At 38.4% G+C, this 25543-nt stretch overlaps 1 protein-coding gene across 1 annotated transcript in view; it reads left to right on the top strand.

The window, feature by feature from the left end:
* The window catches only part of LOC104117891 (phosphatidylinositol 4-kinase alpha 1), a 42283-nt gene that overhangs the window by 6772 nt on the left and 9968 nt on the right, over positions 1-25543 (top strand). The window contains exons 4-22 of the mRNA XM_070196850.1: positions 651-821; positions 963-1121; positions 1211-1338; positions 1416-1722; positions 5515-5683; positions 5837-6054; positions 7062-7220; positions 7320-7502; positions 7951-8445; positions 8568-8927; positions 9767-9981; positions 14549-14729; positions 14900-15033; positions 15125-15275; positions 18171-18437; positions 18846-18923; positions 19059-19103; positions 19661-19833; positions 19958-20153. Coding sequence (XP_070052951.1) covers positions 651-821; positions 963-1121; positions 1211-1338; positions 1416-1722; positions 5515-5683; positions 5837-6054; positions 7062-7220; positions 7320-7502; positions 7951-8445; positions 8568-8927; positions 9767-9981; positions 14549-14729; positions 14900-15033; positions 15125-15275; positions 18171-18437; positions 18846-18923; positions 19059-19103; positions 19661-19833; positions 19958-20153 — 3789 coding nt within the window. The remainder of the gene's footprint in view (positions 1-650; positions 822-962; positions 1122-1210; positions 1339-1415; positions 1723-5514; positions 5684-5836; positions 6055-7061; positions 7221-7319; positions 7503-7950; positions 8446-8567; positions 8928-9766; positions 9982-14548; positions 14730-14899; positions 15034-15124; positions 15276-18170; positions 18438-18845; positions 18924-19058; positions 19104-19660; positions 19834-19957; positions 20154-25543) is intronic.

Raw genomic sequence — 25543 nt, 5'->3', positions numbered from 1 at the left:
TCTTGGTCTTCTTCTTGACATTTGCTGATGATAAAGCATTGAAATCTAATACTTTTATAGCTTATATGCATCCATTTACATTGAAGTTTGCTTGTTATCCAGCTTTACAGGCTGCACAACCTATAGCTGAAGTATAGTTTTTTTTGTTTTTTATTTATTTATTGTTTTTTCAAAATCTTTTTAATTACATAGGGGATAGGGGAAGGGGAAAGGGGGGAGAGGATTACATGGTGGGGAATTGAACCTTCACCAACAAGCTGAAAGTTCAGGTAGCCAACCAACTGAGCTATAGCTTTGGAATATCTAAGTTTCTGCAAGTAGAGGTTTGAAATCACAGTTTGATGAGCAAATTCATAGTTGTGCCATTAGACAAGCATCTTTCTGGTTGGCCTGTGACAAAATAGTATTTATTCCCTTAACAATCTAAAAAAACATTTGCTAAATATCCTCTCCTTTTCCAATAAATGCTTTATATTCATGAAATACTTCTACAAACCAAGGTGGGGAATCTCGTAGAATATGGTAACACCCACCTAAGAGGCTTACATGTATTTGCATTTTTTCATGGAGGACATATTGCTTAATTCTCTTAGTGTTTCTTTATTAGTCTCTGTTTTGATAATATTATTTGCAACTGCCTACATTTCCAGGTAGAGAAGGAGAAGCAGGCAGCTCCTTCCCTGCAGTTGAACGTTATAAGGTTACTAGCTGATCTGAATTCTTCAGTTAAGAGGCCTGAAATTGTGGATATGATATTGCCTAAATTCATTGAAAGTTTAGAGGAGCGTGATGCATCAATACCAGGCTTATTGAGACTCCGAGTATGAAAATCTCTTTTCATCACAAACCTAGTGCAGTATCTCTGCAACATTTACTCAAGTTTTGAAAGCCTTTACTCTGTTAACTGAGCTAATTGAATCACTTTCTGAGTTACTCAACCTGTTTTTGTTGAGCTGCTGCAGCTTCTTGATGCTGTTGCTCGTATGGCAAGTTTAGGTTTTGAGAAGTCCTACCGTGAAGCTGTTGTTCTGATGACAAGGAGTTACTTAAGTAAACTTGCTGCTGTTGGCTCAGCTGAAAGTAAGACCACAGCCCCAGAGGCCACAACAGAGCGTGTTGAGGTGGGATCATGGTGTTTTTATCATATTATAGCAGTTAATTATCATTATCTTTAATTGATCGATTGCTCACATGTTCAATCACATTCTAGACACTTCCCGCAGGATTTCTTCTGATTGCCAGAGATTTGACTACTCCTAAGTTGCGTACAGACTACCGTCAACGTTTGCTATCCCTGTGCTCAGATGTGGGCTTGGCTGCAGAGTCAAAAAGTGGAAAGTAGGTTTTTGTAATGTTGGCTGAGAATGTGCTTTACTGGAGTGTTTCTGGATGAACTCAGGGACTGTATTTTGCAGGAGTGGAGCAGATTTTCTTGGGCCTCTCCTTCCTGCCGTGGCTGAGATATGTTCAGATTTTGATCCTACTGTAGATGTTGAACCTTCACTCTTGAAGTTGTTTAGAAACTTGTGGTTCTATATTGCTCTCTTTGGGTTGGCTCCTCCATTACAGAACCTTAATGGCATGGCAAAGTCAGTATCAACGACTCTAAACAGTGTTGGTAGCATGGGAGCAATTGCACTTCAAGCGGTGAGTGGTCCATACATGTGGAGTGCTGATTGGTCCTCCGCTGTCCAACGCATTTCTCAAGGAACCCCACCACTTGTAAGTTTGGTTCTGACTTAGAAGTTCAGCGTCTAACAAATTTTTGTTATCATCTTCTCCTAGAATGCTTACTACTTATGTTGAAATTGCTGCCTTGTTGCAACTATTGTAGGTCAATCTCGAGAAACATGTTAAGAAAATGCTTAAGATGTTGCACCTGTTGGTGCATTCCTATGTCATGTGTGCTACATATTTTCATCCCAACTTAGTAGTTTAGCGGTTTTCCTAGTAATTCCTCTTACTCATTTAGCTCTAATTTTGCTCTTTTTCTTCATCTTCCTTGATTAAGATGAGGTTCATTTTGGAAAAACCTACATCACAACAACATGAACAGAAAAAAAGGTTCATTTTGCGGATCCATTTCATTCCAATGCACAAGGTATCCGGCGTTACGCAGGGTCTGGGGAAGGGCCGCACCCTAAGGGTGTGATGTAGATAGTCTAACCTAATGCAAGCATTAGTGGTTGCTTCCACGGCTCGAACCCGTGACCTATAGGTCACATGGAGACAACTTTACCATTGCTCCAAGGCTCCCCTTCATCCATTTCATTCCAATATTCGTAAATAATTTATCCGTTTAGGCAAATTAAAGGTTTTCTAAGTGAGGATTCTTTAAATCTCACACTCATTCCTACCAAACCTAGTGTAACTTAAAGAACAATAAGAACTTAGTCTAAATCAAACTAGTTGATGTTGCCGGATCCTTGCTTAAAAGTTGTTAGTTCTTAGCTAAGTTAGCATTAATTCTGATAGATTGAAGTTCTTTTGAGGCTAATTCTCTCAACGTGTACAGCCTCTTGCAGAAATGCAGGGTAAGGCTGCGTACAATAGACCCTTGTGGTCCGACCCTTCCCCAGACCTCGCGCATAGCGGGAGCTTAGTGCACCGGGCTGTTTTTTTTTTTTTCCTCTCAACGTGATTTTGCGCTTTGCACTGTCTCTTTTTAGTACCTTCAATTATTGTACTGTCATGCTTCTGCATATTGGATGTCTACTTAGGATATGATCAAACCATCTCAGACGACTTTCCCTCAATTTATCTTCTATTTGTGCTACTTGCATCCTCTATCTGATGTGATTGTTTTTAACCTTGTCTAATTTTATATGATTGTATATTCATCTTAACATTTGCATTTTCTTGGGGTAAAGTGGAGATCTTAACACTTCATCAGAAAAAGTAGAGATCTTAACACTTGCATTTCTACAACACTTATTTGAGACATAATATTCACTTCATATACATTACCCGTTTCACAACTGTTCTATAGAACTTATCTTTTATCTTTTGATTTATTAGGTATCTTCATAATTTACATTGCATATCAATCCTCCATTTGGACCATTCCTATTTTAGGTCTCTATTATGCCATTCCTTTAGAGCACTAAGTCTAGATATCCGAATTTTCTGCATATATGCATAACAATTCCGTCTAATCTTATTTTATCTTTGTTCTTCTTATGGGCCTAAAGTTCAAAAGCGCGCTTAGCCCTGAAGCGAGGCTCAAAACATGTTGGGCACTTCGTCTCGCTTAGCGGGCGCTTAAGTGTTTTCATCAAGGCTCTAAGGCATATTTTTCCTTTCCAATGAGCGTAATTCTGAAGAGGCGACACTAAACAATTGATATTTCACTTTATTTTAAATTTTCTTCAATTTCTTTGTCCATGTATTTGGTATTCATGCTTATAGATATTAGCCTTGGATAACACACACACACACACACACACACACACACATATATATATATATATAGATATTTGTAGTTTTTCTCCATTTGCGTCTTTCTTCATTAAAGCCCGCACTTTATTGCTCTTTGCGCTTAAAGCCCCACCAGACCTTAGAGCTTTTTTGCGCTTTTCGCCTTTGATAACACTGGCCTAAACTTGCTGTTCATGTATTATGTTTACTTTTACTTATTCTAAACTACTTGCTCTGAGTAGTTCTCCACAATATTCCCTAGCTAGTTTGTGAGTTAACACAATATCAACTGCAAATTGTACACAATGAATATCATCCTGTATGCTATCAAGATACTATTGATTAATTCATGCATAACTAGGCTAAAACAAGTATCAGTTCAAGGCAGATCCTTGGTGTAAATCCACGGTCATGAGAAACTTTTCTCACTATTCTCACACATGTGACAACTTGCTCTTAAATATCTTTTACAGTAATTACGTACTTGGTATGAGTTCCTTTTTTTCAGACACCCACCAAAAGACTTTTCATAGCACTTTATCATATCTATTTTTTATCTATGTCAATGAATAGCACATAGAGATCCTTCTTTGTCTCTCTATAAACTTTCATCAATCTTCAATAATATATCTTTGGTTGTAGGTCTGCTTAGACATAAAACCAAACTTGTCGCTTATCACATTTGTAGTGTTCTAATGTCTCCAAGGCTACACTCTGTTGTTCTTTCCTAAAGTTTCATCATTGACCCAATTTATATCTAGTTGATTGACACAACTTTGAACATCTCATTTGTTTTATAGTCAGAACCAAGGTACTCTTGTCCACTTGTTTGGCGTCTTTTCACTTCTTAATATAATGACATTGAGTAACTTGGTTAGTTATGGTATTCCGACATCCCAAAGGCACTTCCAAACCTTTATAGGGATACTATTTGGGTTTATCACAAGCCTTTCTAACCCTAATATATTTCGTGACATCCTTTACTTTAGCACATCTAATTCTATGAATGTAGCTAAGGTTTCTAGAAAAACCTCTCATTAGACGATTTTTATATGAGCATGTCTTGTGATTGTGTTCTTCAATTTCTTGCCCTCAGGGCTCTGGTCTAGTGGTAAGATCGCAACCCGTGATTAGTGGATTAGGTGCACAATACGTTTTTTAACTTGCGAGAGACAAAAGCCTGGTATTTAAGTCGAGAAAGGTAGAGTGGCGGCCCCACTATCTATCGAATTTTGGATCAAGGGCCACTGGGCCTCGGGGATTTCTTGGTTATCAAAAAAATAAAGTTCCTCGAGTTCTCATTACATAAGTCTCTTATATGGCTGTCTCTTTTGTTTTGGTCCTTTTGACTGAGTGGAAAGAACTACAGTATTGGTGCATTTTACTTCCAAACCGAAAATAAGGATATCACATGTCTAAAGATAACATAATTATCCACATGTTTGATATTTTTCTTGATCTCAATTTTCTGAGAAGGGAGGGATCAATGTTGTTAGAAGCCATTGCTTCGTCGCTTGAAGCGATGAAATGATGTGAAATGAAGGCTTGTCGTCTGATGAGTGAAGCCATGCACTTCATAGAAGTGTGTGCTTCAAACAATGACACACAAAGTGATCCCAACGAAAAATTGTTGGTTTATTGAATCTCAACTTTGAGAAGCTGGATTACTATCAACATTATTGCATACTGAATGCCAGAATTAGTTATATTAATTGAGATATTATTATAGTACTAAACTGATATATGTTTGATTTTTTTATATTTTTGTAAATTTTACAACTCACTTCAAGGAAGCCTTCGCTTCACTTCTCGCTTTAATCATATCATTTTTGTGCGCTTTTAGCTTTTAAACCATTGTGAGGGATGTGATATGTGGAGACAAAGAGACTAGAAAGATTATGGGATGTTGTTCTTGTTATTTACTTCAAGGTAGTATAGTTTATCCTACTCACAAGCCATAACTTCAAAAGTAATAGGCCAATAAATGTGCGATTTCTTTTCATCTTGAATCTTGTAATGTTTTTCGTTTCATGTTAATAATGTAATTCGTTTAACCGAATAGTTTATATAAGGTGTCTAAGACGTGCTGTTTACCAGGTTGTGAGCTCCGTGAAGTGGCTTGAAGATGAGTTGGAACTTAATGCTCTTCATAACCCAGGTAGTCGGCGTGGTAGTGGCAATGAGAAAGCTGCCGTTAGCCAAAGAACTGCTCTTTCTGCTGCTTTAGGAGGGCGTATGGAAGTTTCAGCGATGAGCACAATTTCCGGTTTGTTGAATTTCTTCGTGTTAGGATTTGCTTTGAGAAGGAAATCAAGTTCTTAATGAATTTTAATTGTTTTTGAGATGTTCTTTGCTTAGATACAAATGATGATCGAGATGTTTCTAGGCTTCACAGATAATTTTTATTTGGCCTTTACAGGTGTCAAGTCAACTTATCTACTTGCTGTAGCATTTTTGGAGATCATACGGTTTAGTAGTAATGGTGGGATTCTCAGTGTGGGCCCTAGTTCAACAGCTTCTAGAAGTGCCTTCAGCTGTGTCTTCGAATACTTAAAGAGTCCTGGTCTCACGCCGGCTGTCTCTCAGTGCTTGACTGCAATTGTTCACAGGGCTTTTGAAACAGCAGTAGCGTGGCTGGTACTTATAACTTTCTGCTATGTCTTGCTGTACACACTAATCACTTGCAGTTATAAGGTTATAAATTACCAGTATATCTAAATTTTCTTATAAAGGGTACTATAATATGATGGTTGAAGGATACCAGAAATGCAAGTTAAGTGAAAGAAACAGAATGCACAAATCATCGAGAATTCATAGAACTAAATGAAAAATATTGTCGAATACCAAATGCAGTGAAAAAAAAAAAGAACAGTTAAACTGTATATTTTCAGAGTATGATAGGTTTGTTTACTTAAACATTTTAACTTATATCTATTAAATTCAGCATTCATCTTTGTATACATCTTGTTTGTATTTTTAACTTATGTGCAATAATGTTCTGTATTCAGCTTTGCTTACAATTTATATGTGTATCTTGTACGTTAAATAGCCTTTGCTGTGTGTGTTTCCCATATGGATATTTTAATAACTGTCTTCCCTTCTCTCTTTACGAATTTGTTAGCTTCCAATTTATGCCTTCGAAACAATTTAGCCCCTCGTTTTGTTTGCAAAATTCTCAATTGCCTAAATAGTACGTTGTTTTCATTGTTGTTTTCTCTTTCTGAACGAGTGCAGACCAAAACTGCTGATTATTTTGCTTCTTATTGGTTATTGCATTCCACCATCATATGCATCAAACGGCGTAGCCTCTTTCCATCTAGACTCTTTGGGGGATTGCGTGGGAATTTATCGTAGAAAATAGGGATAAGGGGCATTCTTTTTGCATCTGGAGGCAATTGCGTATATCTGTACTCGACTTAGAGCATTTTAAATTTCTTTAGCTGAAGACGAACATTTTGAAACTGTTATGGACAAAGTTCGTCACATTAGAAATCAACTTTGAACTGTATAGCATACCTTTTTAGCTACTTTTTCTTAGTGAAAAAGCTAATGGAGATCATAGTTTTTAAACAAACATAAATTGCTGATCCTCTTCTCTTGCATCCCCCCATTCAGTTTCTTCTCTTTTTTGTAACTTGCTGCAGGAGGATAGGATGTCTGAGACTGGACCTGAAGCAGAGTATAGGGAATCTACGTTGTCCACACATGCCAGTTTCCTTGTAAAAAATTTGTCTCAAAGGGATGAGCATATACGAGATATCTCAGTCAATTTGCTGAATCAATTAAGAGATCGCTTTCCTCAGGTGGCGTTTCGCTGCTGCTTGTATCGAGTGTCAAATTTGTTTTACTTTGCTTCTTGCCATTGGTTGATACTAACGGTTGAATAATTTACTGGCTTGCAGATTTTGTGGAATTCTTCTTGTCTAGATTCACTGTTGTTTTCTGTGCACAATGATCCACCTTCATCTGTAGTCAATGATCCTGCTTGTGTTGCTACTATTCGCTCTTTGTACCAAAGAACTGTTCGCGAATGGATAATTGTTTCACTTTCACAGGCTCCTTGTACTAGTCAGGGGCTTCTTCAGGTTTGTTATTCCATCAGTTTCGAGTTTCATGACAAGGCTGTGTCACCTTTTTTCCTCCGTATTACATTTTTCAAGTATGTTTGTTTGCCTATGTTCATTTGCTCTTGCTAAGGGATTGATGCACTTTGCTTAGAGTGCAAAATGAATATTTGGGTCTATCTCTCCGCGACAATACAGGCAGACAAAAAATTATTTTGTTGGAAAAACATCACTAGTCTTTAACATTGGTAAACACATTGTCTTTTTTATGTAGGAGTAAATATTTTGTGTGCAGATGGTATTTTAGCTTTATTTAGTAACGAAGTTTAAAATCTCAGATACCTTTTTGCCTAAAGATCTGAATTTGCGTGGTTTGTGCAGATGTTTTACTGGATTTTTATCTTCTTTTCTATCCTATTACATTTTCTATTGCACATACTATTAGCTAGTCTCTCTTTCCTTCCTTCAGGAAAAGCTTTGTAAAGCAAACACTTGGCAAAAATCACAGCCTACAGCAGAAGTTGTTTCTCTCTTATCCGAGATAAAAATTGGTACTGGTAAAAATGATTGTTGGACCGGAACAAAAACAGCAAATATTCCTGCTGTTATGGCTGCAGCAGCTGCAGCATCTGGAGCAAAATTAAAATTGACGGAGGCGTTTAATTTAGAGGTGCTCAGTACTGGTATGATCAGTGCAACTGCGAAGTGTAATCATGCTGGAGAAATTGCAGGGATGAGAAGGTTATATGAGAGTATTGGTAGCCTTGATCGGCCAGCATTGGGTCCCGGTGATATGGTGGATAGTTTGCAGCCAAAAACTGAGTCCTTTTCTGAGGTTTTACTTACAAAGTTTGTCCGACTGCTGCAGAAATTTGTTAATACTGCAGAAAAAGGGGAAGAAGTGGATAAGTCATCATTCCATGAAACTTGTTCTCAAGCAACTGCTTTGCTTCTCTCTCATCTGGTACAAAAAGTTTCTAATTCCTACCAGTCTTTGCATTCTTAGGCTGGGATGAAACTTCCTTTTTTCTCCCCTTAAATTTTCTTTATCGCTTTACATGTTACCGTATTTGCTGTTGTCCACAGGGTTCAGATACTAAATCAAATGTAGAAAGCTTTTCACAACTTTTACGTCTTCTTTGCTGGTGCCCAGCTTATATATTGACATCTGATGCCATGGAGACTGGTGTATTTATTTGGACATGGTTGGTTTCAGCTGCTCCTCAACTGTGTTCTCTGGTACTTGCTGAGCTCGTCGATGCATGGTTGTGGACAGTCGACACAAAGCGAGGTCTTTTTGCATCTGAAGTTAGGTGTAGTGGACCTGCTGCTAAATTAAGGCCTCATCTGGTTGCCGGGGAGCCAGAAGCACCACCTGAAAAGGATCCCGTTGATCAAATATTGGCCCACAAACTATGGCTTGGTTTTTTCATTGATCGTTTTGAGGTGATTATCAATGTTTTAATGCTTTCACTCTCTTAGCTGCTCCCTATGAACCAATGCGATAATCAAACATACACTGATCTATTGTCCACCCAAAAATGGTTAGGTTAGACTTTAGAGATGATGTTAAAGTACGGTTGTCCTATCACTTATTTGAAATTTAATTAGATGAATATGTCAATATGATGTTTGCTTCAATCATAATACTCAAGTACTAGGGTTTCGAGTTAAATAGATGTGATTTTCCATGGCAAATTAGCAATACCTATTTCACAATATTGGTGTCTTTAGCTGTTGTTTCTCTTCTTTCATTGTATTTTGGTCTGGTATAACTTTTACCGAGTATCTTCCAGCACTTGTAAGAGAAGCCCCTCGTTGGTTTCCTTCCTCACCAATTTCTCGCACTAATGCTGTTTCTTTGTATAGTACTATGATATATGAGTACTTGGCTTGTTGAATCTGTGTTTGGATTAGTTGGACTGTGGTGATGCCGTGGTAAAACTACTACTATAGTTTTTTCTACTAACTTCATCACAATTGAAATGATTATATTTTCTGTTCCTTGACGGCTTCTCAGTTTTTGCTCTTTAACTTCTTGCAACACTCTTTTTCCAGACTGTCAATAGTTGCCTATGAAACATGGCTTAAACCATACATTGAAAAATAAACAAACAACAAACCTTTCTTGTGAAAAGTGCTGCCTTTATGTTCTCTTGATAATGTTGCTAAAATAATCATTGTTTCAGCCTTTTGTTTCTCTTAAATGTATTTCATAAATGTTCAAGTTGTAGTTTTTTTTTTCCTACTTTTTTTTTTTGGTTTTGAAAAACTTGTCTTTGCAGGTTGTTCGACATGATAGTGTTTCACAGCTTTTACTTTTAGGGCGGTTGTTGCAAGGAACCACCAAACTACCTTGGAACTTTTCTTCCCACCCTGCTGCTACTGGCACATTTTTCACCCTGATGCTACTTGGGCTGAAGTTTTGCTCGTGCAAGTCACAGGGTAATTTGCAAAACCTCAGGGCTGGGCTTCAGCTTCTGGAAGACAGAATATATAGGTAAAAACTTTGCATTTTGTTAGTATGTAGAGTGTAGTCTTGTCCCACATTGGAAGAGGAGTAATATCTCCTTGTAGTGTATAGCTATAAATAGGTACCTCTTGTATTGTATTTATTATCTAATATCAATAATATATTTTCTCCCGTGCTTTCTCACATGGTATCAGAGCATTAGTGAGAAATTCGTCGCTGTGCATCATTCCAGCGACTTCCGGGAACAAAGACCTCTTCGCCGTACAATTTTCCGGCGACTTAGAAGGCTGTCCATAAGCAAATCACTTTCTGTCGGTGTTGTGCAAAAACCAACACCACCACAAGACTCCTCAGGCTCCGACGACCAAACCCCAGTCAATCCCACCGGAAAACACACGTCCACGCGCCCTCACGCGCCTGGAAAAGAAAAAAATTTTCCGGCGAGATCTGACCCACGCGCCGGCGCCTGAGCACTGTTCCGGCCAGATTTTGAAAAAGTTCCAGGTGAACAGTAGGATCGCCGGGTAATTTCGATCCTACCCTCACTGGTTGTGTTACATTCTGATCAATTTGAGTCTTTCCGTCAGCTACAGTAGATTCCGGCGAGCTACAGTGTTTTTCAGCGTGAATAGTGTTTCCAGCACAGAACAGTGTTCTGTTTTCCTGCTGTAAACAGTGTTTTTCAAGCTATTTCTTCAGTTTTCTCACCGGAGTTACTTATTTCTACTATTTCAAGTTAATCCTACTACTACAAATTGTAGCGACATGGGAACCGATGCTTTGAATAGTCAGATGGTTTCTTTAGCATATTATATTGAGTTCCTTCAGTACAAAGCATGTAAGCCGACATCTCGTAGCGACATAGGAACCGATGTTTTGAATAGTCGGATGGTTTCTTTAGCAGATTATATTGAGTTCCTTCAGTACAAAGCATGTAAGCAGACATCTTCTGAGATAGCTTCTGTTGTTCAAACAGGTAATAGCGTGACTTATTTCTCCCAATCTTCATCCTCTGAGTCTTGGGTCATTGATTCAGGTGCATCAGATCATATTTCTGGTAACAAATCTCTTTTCACTACTATTTCGTATTCTCAATCTCTTCCAAAAGTCACAATGGCTAATGGGTCTCAAACCATGGCAACTGCAATAGGTCAAGCAAGCCTACTTCCTTCCTTACCTTTAGATTCAGTCCTTTATGTTCCTAATAGTCCTTTTAATCTCATAGTTGTTAGTCGCTTAGCCAAATCACTTAAATGCGCTGTTTTATTTTTTGATGACCATGTTTTTATACAGGAACGCAGTACGGGGCGGATCATTGGTATCGGGCGTGAATCAAACAGACTTTATTACCTTATCCTTGCTAAATCACATGGACTCACATCTTATCTTCCTTCTACAACTTGTTCTGTTACTGATTCACCAGATTTATTACATAAACGGTTGGGACATCCCAGTTTGTCAAAACTTCAGAAAATGGTATCTGGTTTATCTCACTCGTCAGCTCTAGAGTGTGAGTCATGTCAGTTCGGTAAGCATACTCGCTCCCATTTCCTTCGGTGTCTTGATAATCGAGCAGAGTCACCTTTTACTTTAGTCCATTCAGATGTTTGGGGTCCTAGTCGGGTCAGTTCCACCTTGGGATTCCGCTACTTTGTCAGTTTCATTGATGATTATTCCAGGTGCACTTGGATATTTTTGATAAAAAATCGATCTGAGCTGTTTTCTATTTTCCAGACCTTCCACGCTGAAATTCAAAATCAATTTGGGGTTTCTATTCGCACATTTCGTAGTGATAATGCCCGAGAGTATTTGTCTTCCCCATTTCAGCAGTTTATGAAATCTCATGGGATTATTCATCAAACATCTTGTCCGTACACATCTCAACAAAATGGGGTAGCTGAAAGAAAGAATAGACATCTTATTGAAACTGCTCGTACCCTACCCATACAATCTCATGCTCCGTTGCGTTTTTGGGGGATGCAATTCTTACATCTTGCTATCTTATTAACCGTATGCCATCTTCAACTATCCAGAACCAAGTTCCATTCTCTGTCATGTTTCCCCACTTACCTTTGTTCTCTCTTCCACCCCGTATCTTTGGAAGCACTTGTTTTGTCCATAACCTTACTCCAGGAACAGATAAGTTAGCTCCTCGTGCTCTTAAGTGTGTATTTCTGGGTTTCTCGAGAACACAAAAGGGGTATCGATGCTACTCTCCTGACCTCCAACGGTACCTTATGTCCGCTGATGTTACCTTCTTTGAAACCCAATCATACTTCACAAGTTTAGGTCATCACTTAAATATTTCTGAGGTACTACCAGTTTCATCTTTTGGAGATTCAATCACTCTAGCTCCACCACCTACAACTCCAGTTGTAGCTCCACCACCTATAGCTCCAGTTTCACTACCTACAGCTCCAGTTGTAGCTCCACCACCTAGAGCTCCAGTTGTAGCTCCACCACCTATAGCTCCGGATCCTCCACATAATCCAGTTCAACCTTCTGCAGCTCCACCACGCTTGACTTATCATTGTCGTCCACATCCAGCATCAGGCCCAGGTGATTCACGCCCCGCATCAGATTCTGCACCTACTGCGGACTTGTCTCTTCTTAGTCAACCAATTGCACTCCGCAAAAGTGTACGATCCACACTTAATCCGAATCCCCACTATGTCGGTTTAAGTTATCATCGTCTGTCGTCACCTCATTATGTTTTTATATCTTCTTTGTCCACTGTTTCTATCCCCAAGTCTACAGGTGAGGCACTATCTCATCCAGGATGGCGACATACTATGATTAACGAGATGTCTGCTTTACATGCGAGTGGCACTTGGGAGCTTGTTCCTCTTCCTGCAGGTAAGTTTACTGTTGGTTGTCGTTGGGTTTATGCAGTCAAAGTCGGCCCGGATGGCCAGGTTGATCGGCTTAAGGCTCGTCTTGTTGCAAAAGGATATACTCAGATTTTTGGGCTTGATTATAGTGATACTTTCTCTCCCGTGGCTAAAGTAGCATCTGTTCGTCTCTTTTTGTCCATGGCTGTTGTACGTCATTGGCCTCTTTATCAGTTAGACATTAAGAATGCTTTTCTCCACGGTGATCTTGAGGAAGAAGTTTATATGGAGCAACCACCTGGTTTGGTAAGTTCAGCACAATTATTCAGGAGTTCGGCATTGCTCGTAGTGAGGCTGATCACTCTGTGTTTTATCGGCATTCTGCTCCTAATCTGTGTATTTATCTAGTGGTTTATGTTGATAATATTGTTATTACTGGCAATGATTAGGATGATATTACTAATCTGAAGCAATATCTCTTTCAGCACTTCCAGACTAAGGATTTGGGCAGATTGAAGTATTTTCTAGGTATTGAGGTCGCTCAGTCTAGCTCAGGTATTGTTATTTCACAGCGGAAGTATGCCTTAGACATTCTTGAGGAGACTGGAATGATGGGTTGCAGACCTATTGACTCTCCTATGGATCCGAATGCTAAGCTTCTGCCTGGACATGGGGAGCCTCTTAGAGACCCTACGAGATATAGGAGGTTGGTTGGCAAATTGAATTACCTCACAGTGACTAGACCTGACATTTCTTTTCCGGTGAGTGTTGTAAGTCAGTTTATGGATTCTCCATGTGATAGTCACTGGGATGCAGTTGTTCGCATTCTTCGGTATATAAAGTCAGCTCCAGGCAAAGGATTACTATTCGAGGATTGAGGCCACGAGCAGATTGTTGGGTACAAAGATGCTGATTGGGGAGGATCACCTTTTGATAGACGTTCTACGTCTGGATATTGTGTTCTAGTAGGAGGTAACTTGGTCTCGTGGAAGAGTAAGAAACAAAATGTAGTTGCTCGATCTAGCGCCGAAGCCGAATATCGGGCCATGGCTATGGCTACGTATGAGTTAGTTTGGGTCAAGCAGTTGCTCAAAGAGTTAAAGTTCGGAGAAATCAGCAAGATGGAACTAGTGTGTGATAACCAAGCTGCTCTTCATATTGCGTCAAATCCGGTGTTCCATGAGAGGACTAAACACATTGAGATCGACTGTCACTTTGTCAGAGAAAAAATACTTTCAGGAGATATTGTTACAAAGTTTGTAAAGTCGAATGATCAACTAGCAAATATTTTCACTAAGTCTCTTACTGGTTCTTGTATTAGCTACATGTGTAACAAGCTCGGTACATATGATGTGTATGCACCGGCTTGAGGGGGAGTGTTAGTATGTATAGTGTAGTCTTGTCCCACATTGGAAGAGGAGTAATATCTCCTTGTAGTGCATAGCTATAAATATGGACCTCTTGTATTGTATTTATTATCTAATATCAATAATATATTTTCTCCCGTGCTTTCTCACACATTTAATTGGACTAGTATGTTTGCCTGCATTGTGAATACAGGCATGGAATGAGTAGTGGAAGTTCCTTGCTCATCATTTCTGACCAATAGCTTGCTAATAGACATTAAGTTGCTCACAAACATATGTCTATTTGTTTATGGAAGTTTATCTCAATGGATTCAATATGTTTCATTAGACTAGGCCTTATTTAGGAGTATGCTGATTTGCTGATGCATTCAACCATTTGGTGATGTTCAATTGCAGGGCTTCATTGGGGTGGTTTGCTCACCAACCTGAGTGGTATGATATGAATAAGAACTTTGCCCTGAGTGAGGCACAGTCCGTTTCTATGTTTGTCCATCATCTTTTGAATGAGCAATTAGATACTCCCCAACTTGATTCCAGAGGACGTGCACTGGAAAATGGAAACTCTTTGAATGATGTGGTGAGATAATCATAATCGAGGCGCTGGAAACTTTGGTTCTTACATCATTTGTGAAACTTTTTGTGCCTAAAATATCTTTATTTTTTGTCGTGGGAACAGTTTCTTTTCTCTAATTGCAAACAATTGTTTATGGTCCGTGTGCTCTTTTTTGAACTTAATGATGCTCACAGAGAGATCAATTCCATCCCGTTTGGGGCCAAATGGAGAGCTACGCTGTTGGAAGGGAGAAGCGGAAACAGTTGCTTCTGATGTTATGCCAGCATGAAGCTGACAGACTTGATGTCTGGGCACAACCTACTGCCAAGTAACGCACAACGATTACTGATTGTTTTTCTCCCTGTTTTAACTTCTTTTAATGTGGTTGTCACTATTGTTATTAATTCTTCCAACATCAGGGAAATCACTTCACGTCTTAAAATCAGCTCCGACAAATGGGTCGATTTTGCTCGAACTGCCTTTTCTGTGGATCCTCAGATAGCTTTGTGTCTGGCTGCAAGGTTTCCTACAAATAATCATCTGAAGACTGAAGTAACACAGTTGGTGCAAGTATGTCTTTCATTCCCACTCATCATATCCTTCGGTTTTCTATTAAACCCTGAATGAATGTGCCTGAATGATACATATTTTAAGAGAGAATACAGATGACTTGAAACAGAAATTGCGTATGAAGTTGACTTTAGGATGATGAAGATTGCATTATTTGTCTATTTTGTTGAAATTTTTATGCAAAAGCGCGTAAAATAAGGGCCTTGGTGAATCATACGACAAACATTCTCGAGTAACTTTTGCTTCATAACTAGTTTCAATAATATGGTGGCTGTTCTCTGTAACAAATTTTCTGACCAGGAAATAGAAAGATGTCCCTTATGATTTTTTAATTTTCATCTTTTCCTTTTGAGTGTAGACTGAAATTTTCTACACCTTAAAGAAAGGTTAGGATGCTTTAATTGGACAAAAGTTGCCTTTTACTATGGGAACACCACCTCAATCAGATGTTCAATACATTTTTCTTGCCAAAAAGATGGAGGAATGCTTCCTGTACAATATGCTTGTAAGATATGGCTTGGTATCATCTTTTTCTGATAAGTAAAGTTTTATTCGTATAAGCACGGAGAAGGTGCCACATTACAAAAAAATTATGTGGGATGTTGCTCCTATTTAACAGACAAGGAGTTGATGAAGTCCACTTTGATAAGACTAGAGTTGAAGTTGATCCGAAATATCGGATAAAGTTCTGCTTCCTTGCATTTCCGACAAACATGTTTGACTTTAAAATTCCTCTGCTCCAAGTTCTATTTCCTCTGGTCTTCCTTGCTTGGAAAGACCTTTCCTCAGTAAAATTATTCGGATCACGAGGAAAAAATTAGGAAGGAACACTTCATATGAAACATCTGAAAATGATGCATTATTGGGGATCTGTGATCTGGCTGACACTAAGCTCAATCATTTTGGAGAGGGATTCTGTAGGATAATGGGATTATACTCTAAGATGAGGACTGTAATCTAGAAAAAGAGTGGGGAAATGAATATTGTGATGGAGTTGAAACAAGAGAACAGAGAATAGAGGGTAATTGGATCTCAGAGAAAGGATAACCCATAATGCTTTACTGGTTCTTGATTTTGGAGAGGATTCTGTAGGAGAAGGGGATTATACTCTCAGATGGGGACTCTAATCTAGAAAAAGAGTGGGGAAATGAATATGATGATGCAGTTGAAACAAGACAACAGGGGATAGTGGGTCAAAATTGGATATCGGAGAATGGTAACCAAGAATGCATTAAAGGCTCTTGACGAAACTGTTCAACCCATCAGTTAACGGAATTTTAATAAGGGTCCACTAGGTAATATCTGAACATGATGGCAGAGTTGCAGGATATATTAAGTCTTTAAGCAAATCATGGCATCTGAGATGAAAACATAAGGTTGTTTTCTCCTTAAAATGTTATTAAAAAAGGTAATGTTGTTCATGATGTAATGGAGGAGTTAGCAAAGATGTGAACCAAGATAAGAAAAACCACCAGATAGGAAAGAGGGGAAGCAGTAAACAAGAGTGACTTATGATGGTTGGAAGGCAGTGTCAACTATGATGGGAAATGAGTTTAATGCAAAATAAAGATTGGGAAAGAAATTGGACTAAGAGCTAGTTCCTTTTGCGTATGTTTTGGGTTTGTGTAAACGTGTTATTTAGGGTGACACCTTTTTTGGGATTGTTTCTTCTAATAAAATATATTTGCTTATTACAAAAAACTGGGAACAACCCAGCTAGTAATAGACAGTCTCCATGATTTTAACAACACTAATTTCCTGAATGAAAGAAATGATGACTTTGACAGTCTAGACTACTGTAATTCTAAATCTCTTTTCTTGTATAGTATAGAGCCAACCGATTATCATTCAATTTACTTAATCTATCCAATAATTTTGGACATGCTTGAAAACCATGTCCTGTTGTGCTTTCTGCATCAATCTTTTCAGATCTCATTTGTCATTTTAGTATTGATCCAGTATTCCAGTTTAGGTGTTTGCTTCTAAAGCTTCCAATGGCCTAGTCCAAATACATTCTTAATGCTTTGGAATGGTTTTGAAATGTAGTTGACTTGACCAAACATTTCCTCAGATTTGGTCGAATGGTTCTTGTGGTCATCTTTGCCTTAGCCTCCATTTGCCTTGCTGATTCAAGCATGAAATTTTATGGCAGCATATTTCCTTTTGGTCTTTTCACTAAATTTTTGCTCATTGCCATGATTTTTTCTTTTACTGTAGCGGTCTAATTACTTCAAGTTGTCAAAGTCAAATCTCTTGACAGATACAAATCAAAATGCGACATACAATTTCTAGGGCTGCTTTACATGTCTGATAAGCTAAAAACCTCAGATGAATGTTTCTCCTAAATAAATATGTTTCTTTTCATAGCTGCTATGTTTTATGTGCTGCTTGTTAGCTATCTTAATTTCTCTGTATTGCATGCTCATTTTGCTCAACTGTAACCTGAAATTTTGAATTGTTTGGAGCTGCGGAGCAGTTGTTCTCCTCACTACGACAATCGTGTTAGGCCATGTAGCTTTTCTGGTATGAATAAATCTAGTCCAAGAGAAGGCATAAAGTAAGAAATAATGATTTTATCAGCTGAAGAAATCATTCTGTTTCTTTTGAGATGCTGATGGTCTTCCAAAGCATCTTAAGGTTGAATCTGTTTTTTCTTTTTATGAATTTTCTTATATGAGAGGAAATAGAACTTGGTTTACAGCTCCTGGCTTGTCACTATTTCTCTGAGTTGGCCTGTTTTACAATCTTATTAGTCGTCCTTTTAACCAAACACTTGATCCTGTTACTGAAATTCCGTTACTGCTACTCATTTTGGTGACCTATATTTTTGTTTCCATTTTTTCCTTTCTTTATTTTTTGTGACTGATGAAAATAAATATCTTGTTTCTATTACAGTCGCATATATTGGAGATACGTCACATACCTGAAGCATTGCCATACTTTGTTACACCTAAAGCCATTGATGAAAATTCAACACTTCTACAACAATTGCCACACTGGGCTGCTTGTTCAATTACACAGGCGCTGGAGTTCCTCACACCAGCATACAAGGGTCATCCACGTGTCATGGCTTATGTTCTAAGGGTGTTGGAGTCTTATCCTCCTCAAAGAGTAACCTTCTTCATGCCCCAGCTGGTGCAGGCCCTGAGATATGACGACGAGGTGCATTTTACTTAACTTTGTGATGTGAATTCGTTCTTTTCTTTTAATCATGACGGCAAGTCAGAGCGATATATTCTTGGAAGTTAATTCATTAGTTCAACGTTTTTACATAGTTCACACCTTGGATTTAGTATTCCTGTCAGTTTTCAGATATTATTATTCTTAAATGAACAACAATTTTATGGTTATAATAAACGATTAAATGAATGATTCTGTTCGTAGTATGAAAAAATGACTAGAATTAAACAGTAGCTATCACAATGGCTTTTCATCTTGAAGTAGTCTCAATAATACCTTCCTTGTGTCTCAACTTCCCATCTGTAGTGTTCATCAATGAAAACAGACGCTTAATCATCTTTCATATTATAGACATGATTGACCCTAATCATGTGATGTTTACCCATGCAGAAATTAGTAGAAGGATACTTGCTGAGAGCTACTCAAAGGAGTGACATATTCGCTCATATTCTAATATGGAATCTGCAGGTGGGAAGCTTTTGCTTTGTTTCTGTTTTAAGATGGCTATCCTTGTATGATAAAATTAAATCTGTTCCCTCTTGTTTTATGGTGAACATAGGTCTTGTTCTCTATGATAACCACTAACCTGAATAACGCTTGCAGGGTGAGACTTGTGAGCCGGAGTCAGGGAAAGATTCTTCTTCAAAGGTAGATTAAAATTTTCAACTGATACCTCTTCCATTTAAAGCATCTAATGCACCTTTTTCTAATCACTCTTATCTGGTCCTCTTTCTGTGAGCATGCAGCATAAACTCCATGTTATGGAAGATTCTGGAAACTGCAAACTTTAATTTTCAGATAATAAACGTAATTTCCCTTGAGTATAGCTATTGACTTTGTAATACCTCCAAATTGACTTTTTTTGGGGGGTTGGGGGGGGGGGGGGGGTGCACTTCTCCTTGCGACAATATTATAACCATCCTTTTTCTGATAAGGAGATTCATTTATCTGTTTTCTGTATGATTCAACTTCTCTCTGAAACTCTCACATAGAGGCATGTCATATGCATTTCCTTTTACTTTGCACACTCTCTATCTCTCTCACCTTTTGTGTTGACTGGTGACCAAAATTTTTAAGGCAACGAATTTTGTCTTTCTTGTAGTTCCACCTCATAAGTTCTTGCACATTCTCACTCAGTGGTTAATAGATTTATTTTTAATTTGCACTATTTCATAACTGTCAATATCGTTGTATTTTATCTTCAGCATGCTGCATTTCTGGCCCTGCTTCCTCTTGTGAGGCAACGAATAATTGATGGGTTCAATGAAAAGGCTCGTGATGTGTTTCAAAGGGAGTTTGATTTCTTTGACAAGGTTACATCTATATCTGGCGCACTCTATCCACTCCCCAAGGAGGAGAGACGAGCTGGCATTCGGAGGTAAAGTAAAATGTGCAACAAGATTTAATATTGTCAATTTGTCTACAATATGTTGTATATATAGGTGCTGTGTGCCTTCTGATATTTGTCTATCTTGAACAAACCTCATATTTTCATTTACTAGGGAGCTGGAGAAAATTGAGATGCAAGGAGATGATCTCTATCTACCTACAGCTCCTAATAAAATCGTGAAAGGGATTCAGGTTGATAGTGGAATTCCCTTGCAATCAGCTGCCAAGGTTCCTATTATGATCACATTTAACGTTGCAGATCGAGATGGCGATCAAAATGACATAAAACCCCAAGCTTGTATATTCAAGGTATGATTAGGGGATATAAGCGTATTTTATTGATCTAGATCTTAGATATTTTATTTCAGATGAAAGAAAATCTGCCTATGGTCTTGCCTTCCTGCCACAACTTTTCCCCACCACACCGTTATGCTTAGCAGCTAATATATACTCCCTCCGTTCCAATTTATGTGAACCTGTTTGACTGGGCACAAAGTTTAAGAAAAACTGAAGACTTTTGGAATTTGTGGTCCTAAACCAGTCAAAAAGGGGCCCAGAGTATTTGTGTGGTTATAAAAGCTTCTCATTAAGGTTAGAATTGTAAGTTTAAACTAAATTGTTTCCAAATATAGAAAGAGATCATTCTTTTTGGAACGGATCAAAAAGGAAATAGGTTCACATAAACTGGAACGGAGGGAGTATAAATTTAAAGGCATTTCTTCCTCTTAAGTCTTCTTTCAGTTAATTCCCGTGGATGGTTGACTGGCTTGCTTCAGAAGTATTGAAAGAAGTGAATGAAAATCATTAAAATTTATGAGTGTCTTTTTCATAATTAACGATTAGTAGGTAATTACTCTATTTTGAATTTAATGGTTTAGTTTGACATTTTACTGTTGTAGCATAGAACTCGGACTGGTCATTGCTTATAATATCAGAGGGTGAAATATATATTGTCTTTATCTCATTTGCAATGCCATGCTGAGGTAAAAGTTGAAGCTTTGCCAATGACATGTTGAGTTGTAAATTTTTACATCTCTGTCCTTGCTGCGACAGCTTGAAACTTGACTTAAATTAAAAAAATACCACGCTGAGGTAAGAATAGGAGTCAAAGATCAATTGGGGTTAAAGGGGTAGAAAATTGTTAGGTTAAATGGGTATTAGGATGGGTGATGGCCTAGGCATTGGAGGATTAGAAAGATGAAACGGAGGCTATTTTCAGGCTTGGAATATAATTAACGAGAATTTCAAATCAAGTGAGACTCTCATTAAATCATTGAAAATATCAAGTTTTGACAGATTTGAAAGGCGTCTTTTGGGCCTTGATTTTGTGCTGTTTTTTTAAATGAGAATTTGGAAATATAATTGGTTCAAAAAGTTTTTTTTGGGAAAGGATAAGGATGTGTGGTTGTCTTTATGACACAAAGCTACAGGAAGAAATAGCCAGAATTTACAATGGTGAGTTTAGGAAGGAAGGGGAAAAAGAAGGAGAAATAGGTAACCGCTGGGAGCACTCCTAGATTTATATGCGTCCGCGCATTATTAGGAACTTCACATAGAATTCAATCGAAGCACAATCGGATGAATTGAAGCATATATGATACTTGTAAACTCCAAAAACCCGGTCTTATCAAGAAGGATCCTATAATGCAATCAAAAATTTAATTCTACTAGCTATTCTGACGTACTCAGACAAACTATAAAATGTCTTCTTCCAGAAAATTTTAAGGTGCTGCGTACTATACTGCCAGCATCAGCAAAATCTGCTCTAGCAGAATCCAGATATAAAACTGCAAATCTGAAAGATGAAAAAGTAAGCATGGAAATAGTAAATTAGGTCAAAACAGTGTTATCAAAGGCGAAAAACGCAAAAAAACTCTAAGTTCTGTTGGGGCTTTAAGCGCAAAGCGCAAATAAAGCGTGGGCATTAATGAAAAAAGGCGCAACTGGAGAAAAAGCAAAAATATGTATATACATTCCAAGACCAATAATTATAAGCATGAATAAATTGAAAAAAATTACGATAAAATGAAATATCAATTGTTTAGTGTCGCCTTGTCAGGATCACACACATTGGCAAGGAGTAGTACGCCTTAGAGCCTTGATGCGACACTGAAACTTCCCCAAAGCGCTCAACATGTTTTGAGCCTTGCTTCAGGGCTTAAGCGCGCCTTTGACAACACTGGGTCAAAGTCATACAGGTGGAAGTAACTAGAGAGAAGCATTCTCCCTTTTTTTTGAGAGATTCAGCATCATCTAGGAGATCTTTTTTACACCAAAAATAAAATAAAGACAGGCAGTTCATCTTGACTTCCTGTACAGAGTTGCGGGTTCCTTCAAAGCATCTGTATTTCTCTCCTTCCACACAGTCCACCATACACAAGCAGGTATCATTTGCCACCATTTTGTTTATGTCCAGCAGTACCTCCAGTATTAATCCAGCATGCCAACAGCTCTGATGTATTCTTTGGCATAGCCCACTTTATTCCTTTCATGTTGAAAAAAGCTGCCAAATCTCGTCAGTAACTTCACAGGCTAGGAAGAGATGATTTATGCTCTTAGAATCTTTTTCACTCAAAAAACATTTAGAATACAGCTGCAACCCTTTTCACATAAGTTTTTCTTGGGTCAAGCATGCTTCCTTGGCTAGACTCCATGAAAAACATGCCGCCTTATAAGGTATCTTCACTTTCCATATTTCCTTTCAAGGCCATTTGAATCTCTGTTGCCCACTGTGATCGAGTGTTATATATGCTATTTTATACACACCTTTGCAATGCCTCCGCCATATTCAACTGTCTTCAGCTGCTGTAGATCCTGGAAACTGTCCCAAACTTCTGAGAAGTTCAGCTACTCTATCCACTTCCCAGGCATTCAAAAGCCTTCTAAAGTTTAGATTCCACCCCTATTTATCCCTAACTTCAGCAACAGATGCATCAGGTTGTTGGCTCAAACAGAAAGATCAATCTTTTAATGGTTCATGTTGGGCTCAATTGTCATTCCAAAAAGAAGTTTTCATCCCATTACCAAGTTTTATATTGACATAATTGGCAAAAGCAGGCCAAAAGTTTCTGATGGACTTCCATACACTAACATCATAAGGGGAAGCCATTTTAAGACCCACTTACCTTCTTGTCCGTGTTTTTCAACCTTTCTCCACAAAGCTTGCTCTTCCAAACTAAATCTGCGTATCATTCATAAGTAAACTTTTATTGTGCATTCTCAAATTTCTTATACCTAACCCCCCTTCGGGGTTGCCCAGTTGGTTTGGAGGGCGGTCATCCATACGGGGGCGGTCATCCATACGGATGACCTGGGATCGAATCCCCCTCAATGCCTTCTGGGTTGAGCCTGTCGCACATGGCTTGCCTAGTGCGGCTTACCTCCCCTGTGTGGTTTGCAGGCTATTACACAGGGGGGAGGTTTACCCAGTGCGCACCAAGTGTAGCGGCTGCGGGTTTCCCTCTTTAACAAAAACAATGAGAGTTCTCCATTTTACTAAGTGGAAACATTTCTTGCCTTGTTACCTTCCCAAATGAAGTTTCTCCTCAAAGAATCAATCTCTTTTCAATTTTTGCAGGCAAAGGAAATAAAGACATCATATATAGGTAGGTAGTGAGTAAAGAACAGTGTTTACCAAAATCACCCTGCTCCCAAGGATAAGTGTTGGCTCTTCTATCTAGCGTATCTTTTTTCACACCTTTCAAGAACTCCATCCCCGATATCTTGTGGCTTATTTCTTGACCCCAGATCCATCCCTAAGTAACTTGTAAGAAGAGATCAACTTCACATCCTCGAGTTGCTGCTAATACTTGAATCTCTGACACTTCATTTGCCGGGAATAATAGATTCTTCCTCCAATTAATTTGTAGCCCAGACACAACTTAAGCATTTTACAAACTTTTAACATTCTTAAATTTGTATTCCATTAGAGGGTTTTGTGGATTGCATCAATTTTCTATTAGACATGTGTATAAAGCTAAAGGCAAACGCCTGATTTATTTAAACCTATCTAAAGTGAAGTTTCTACTTTCTAATCATATAATAGTCGGTTCAATTATTCTGCTGTTATGAATTCAAAAGAGTTCGGTAGCTTGAGAAAAAAATTCTATTTGAGAAAAGTGGATAAATTTTGAAGGACTAAATGCAAAGTAGAATTAGAATAGTGGTATTTATAATTTACGATCACCATTGCCCAGATGTTTGATTTTGAAATAGTTTTATGTTAATTCAGAAGTATTGTGGTAAGTCCAATTGAACTTTTGCATAAATGGTAATAAAAGGTAAAATGAGTAAGATTTTCCATTTTTGGGACATTAAATCTGTGAGAAGGCACGGGAGAAAATATGTTATTGATGTTGAATGAACAATACAATACAAGAGGTCCTTATTTATAGCTATACTATACAAGAACATACTACACCTCTACCAATATGGGACAATACTACACTATATACATGCTGTAAACTAACACTCTCCCTCAAGCCGGTGCATACAAATCATATGTACCGAGCTTGTTACATATATAACCAATACGAGGACCAGTGAGACACTTGGTGAAAATATCTGCAAGTTGATCATTCGACCTCACAAACTTTGTAGCAATCTCTCCTGGAAGTATCTTTTCTCTGACGAAGTGACAATCAATCTCAATGTGTTTAGTTCTCTCATGGAACACCGGATTTGATGCAATATGAATGGCAGCTTGATTATCGCACACAAGTTCCATCCGACTGATTTCACCAAATTTCAACTCCTTGAGCAATTGTTTGGTCCAGACTAGCTCACATGTTGCCATAGTCATTGCTCGATATTCTGCTTCTGCACTAGACCGAGCAACTACATTCTGTTTCTTGCTCTTCCAGGACACCAAATTTCCTCCTACTAAAACACAATATCTAGACGTAGAACGTCTATCAGAAGGTGATCCTGCCCAATCAGCATCTGAGTATCCAATGATCTGCTCATGACCTCGATCCTCAAAGAGTAACCCTTTGCCTGGAGCCAATTTTATATATCGAATAATGCGGACAACTGCATCCCAATGACTATCACAGGGAGAATTCATAAACTGACTTACAACACTCACAGGATAAGAAATGTCGGGTCTAGTCACTGTGAGATAATTTAATTTTCCAACCAGCCGCCTATAGCTTGCAGGATCGCTAAGCGGCTCCCCCTGTCCTGGCATAAGTTTAGAATTCGGATCCATCGGTGTCAACAGGTCTGCAACCTATCATCCCTGTCTCCTCAAGAATGTCTAAAGCATATTTTCTTTGAGAAATAACAATACCTGAGCTAGACTGGGCAACCTCAATACCTAGAAAGTACTTCAATCTGCCTAGATCCTTAGTTTGAAAGTGCTGGAAGAGATGCTGCTTCAGATTGGTAATACCATCCTCATCATTGCCAGTAATAACAATATCATTAACATAGACTACCAGATAAATACAGAGACTTAAAGTAGAGTGACGATAAAACATGGCGTGATCAGCTTCACTACGAGTCATGCCAAACTCCTGGATAACCGTGCTGAATTTACCAAACCAGGCTCGAGGAGACTGCTTTAGACCATAAAGTGACTGACGCAAGCGACATACAAGGCCACGAGACTCCCCTTGAGCAACAAAACCAGGTAATTGCTCCATATAAACCTCATCCTCAAGATCACCGTGAAGAAAGGCATTTTTAATGTCCAGCTG

Source organism: Nicotiana tomentosiformis, chromosome 3 (assembly GCF_000390325.3).
Source record: "Nicotiana tomentosiformis chromosome 3, ASM39032v3, whole genome shotgun sequence".
NCBI lineage: Eukaryota > Viridiplantae > Streptophyta > Magnoliopsida > Solanales > Solanaceae > Nicotiana > Nicotiana tomentosiformis.
Note: the sequence above shows the minus strand (reverse complement) of the source record. Positions and strands in the feature narration are given on the sequence as shown.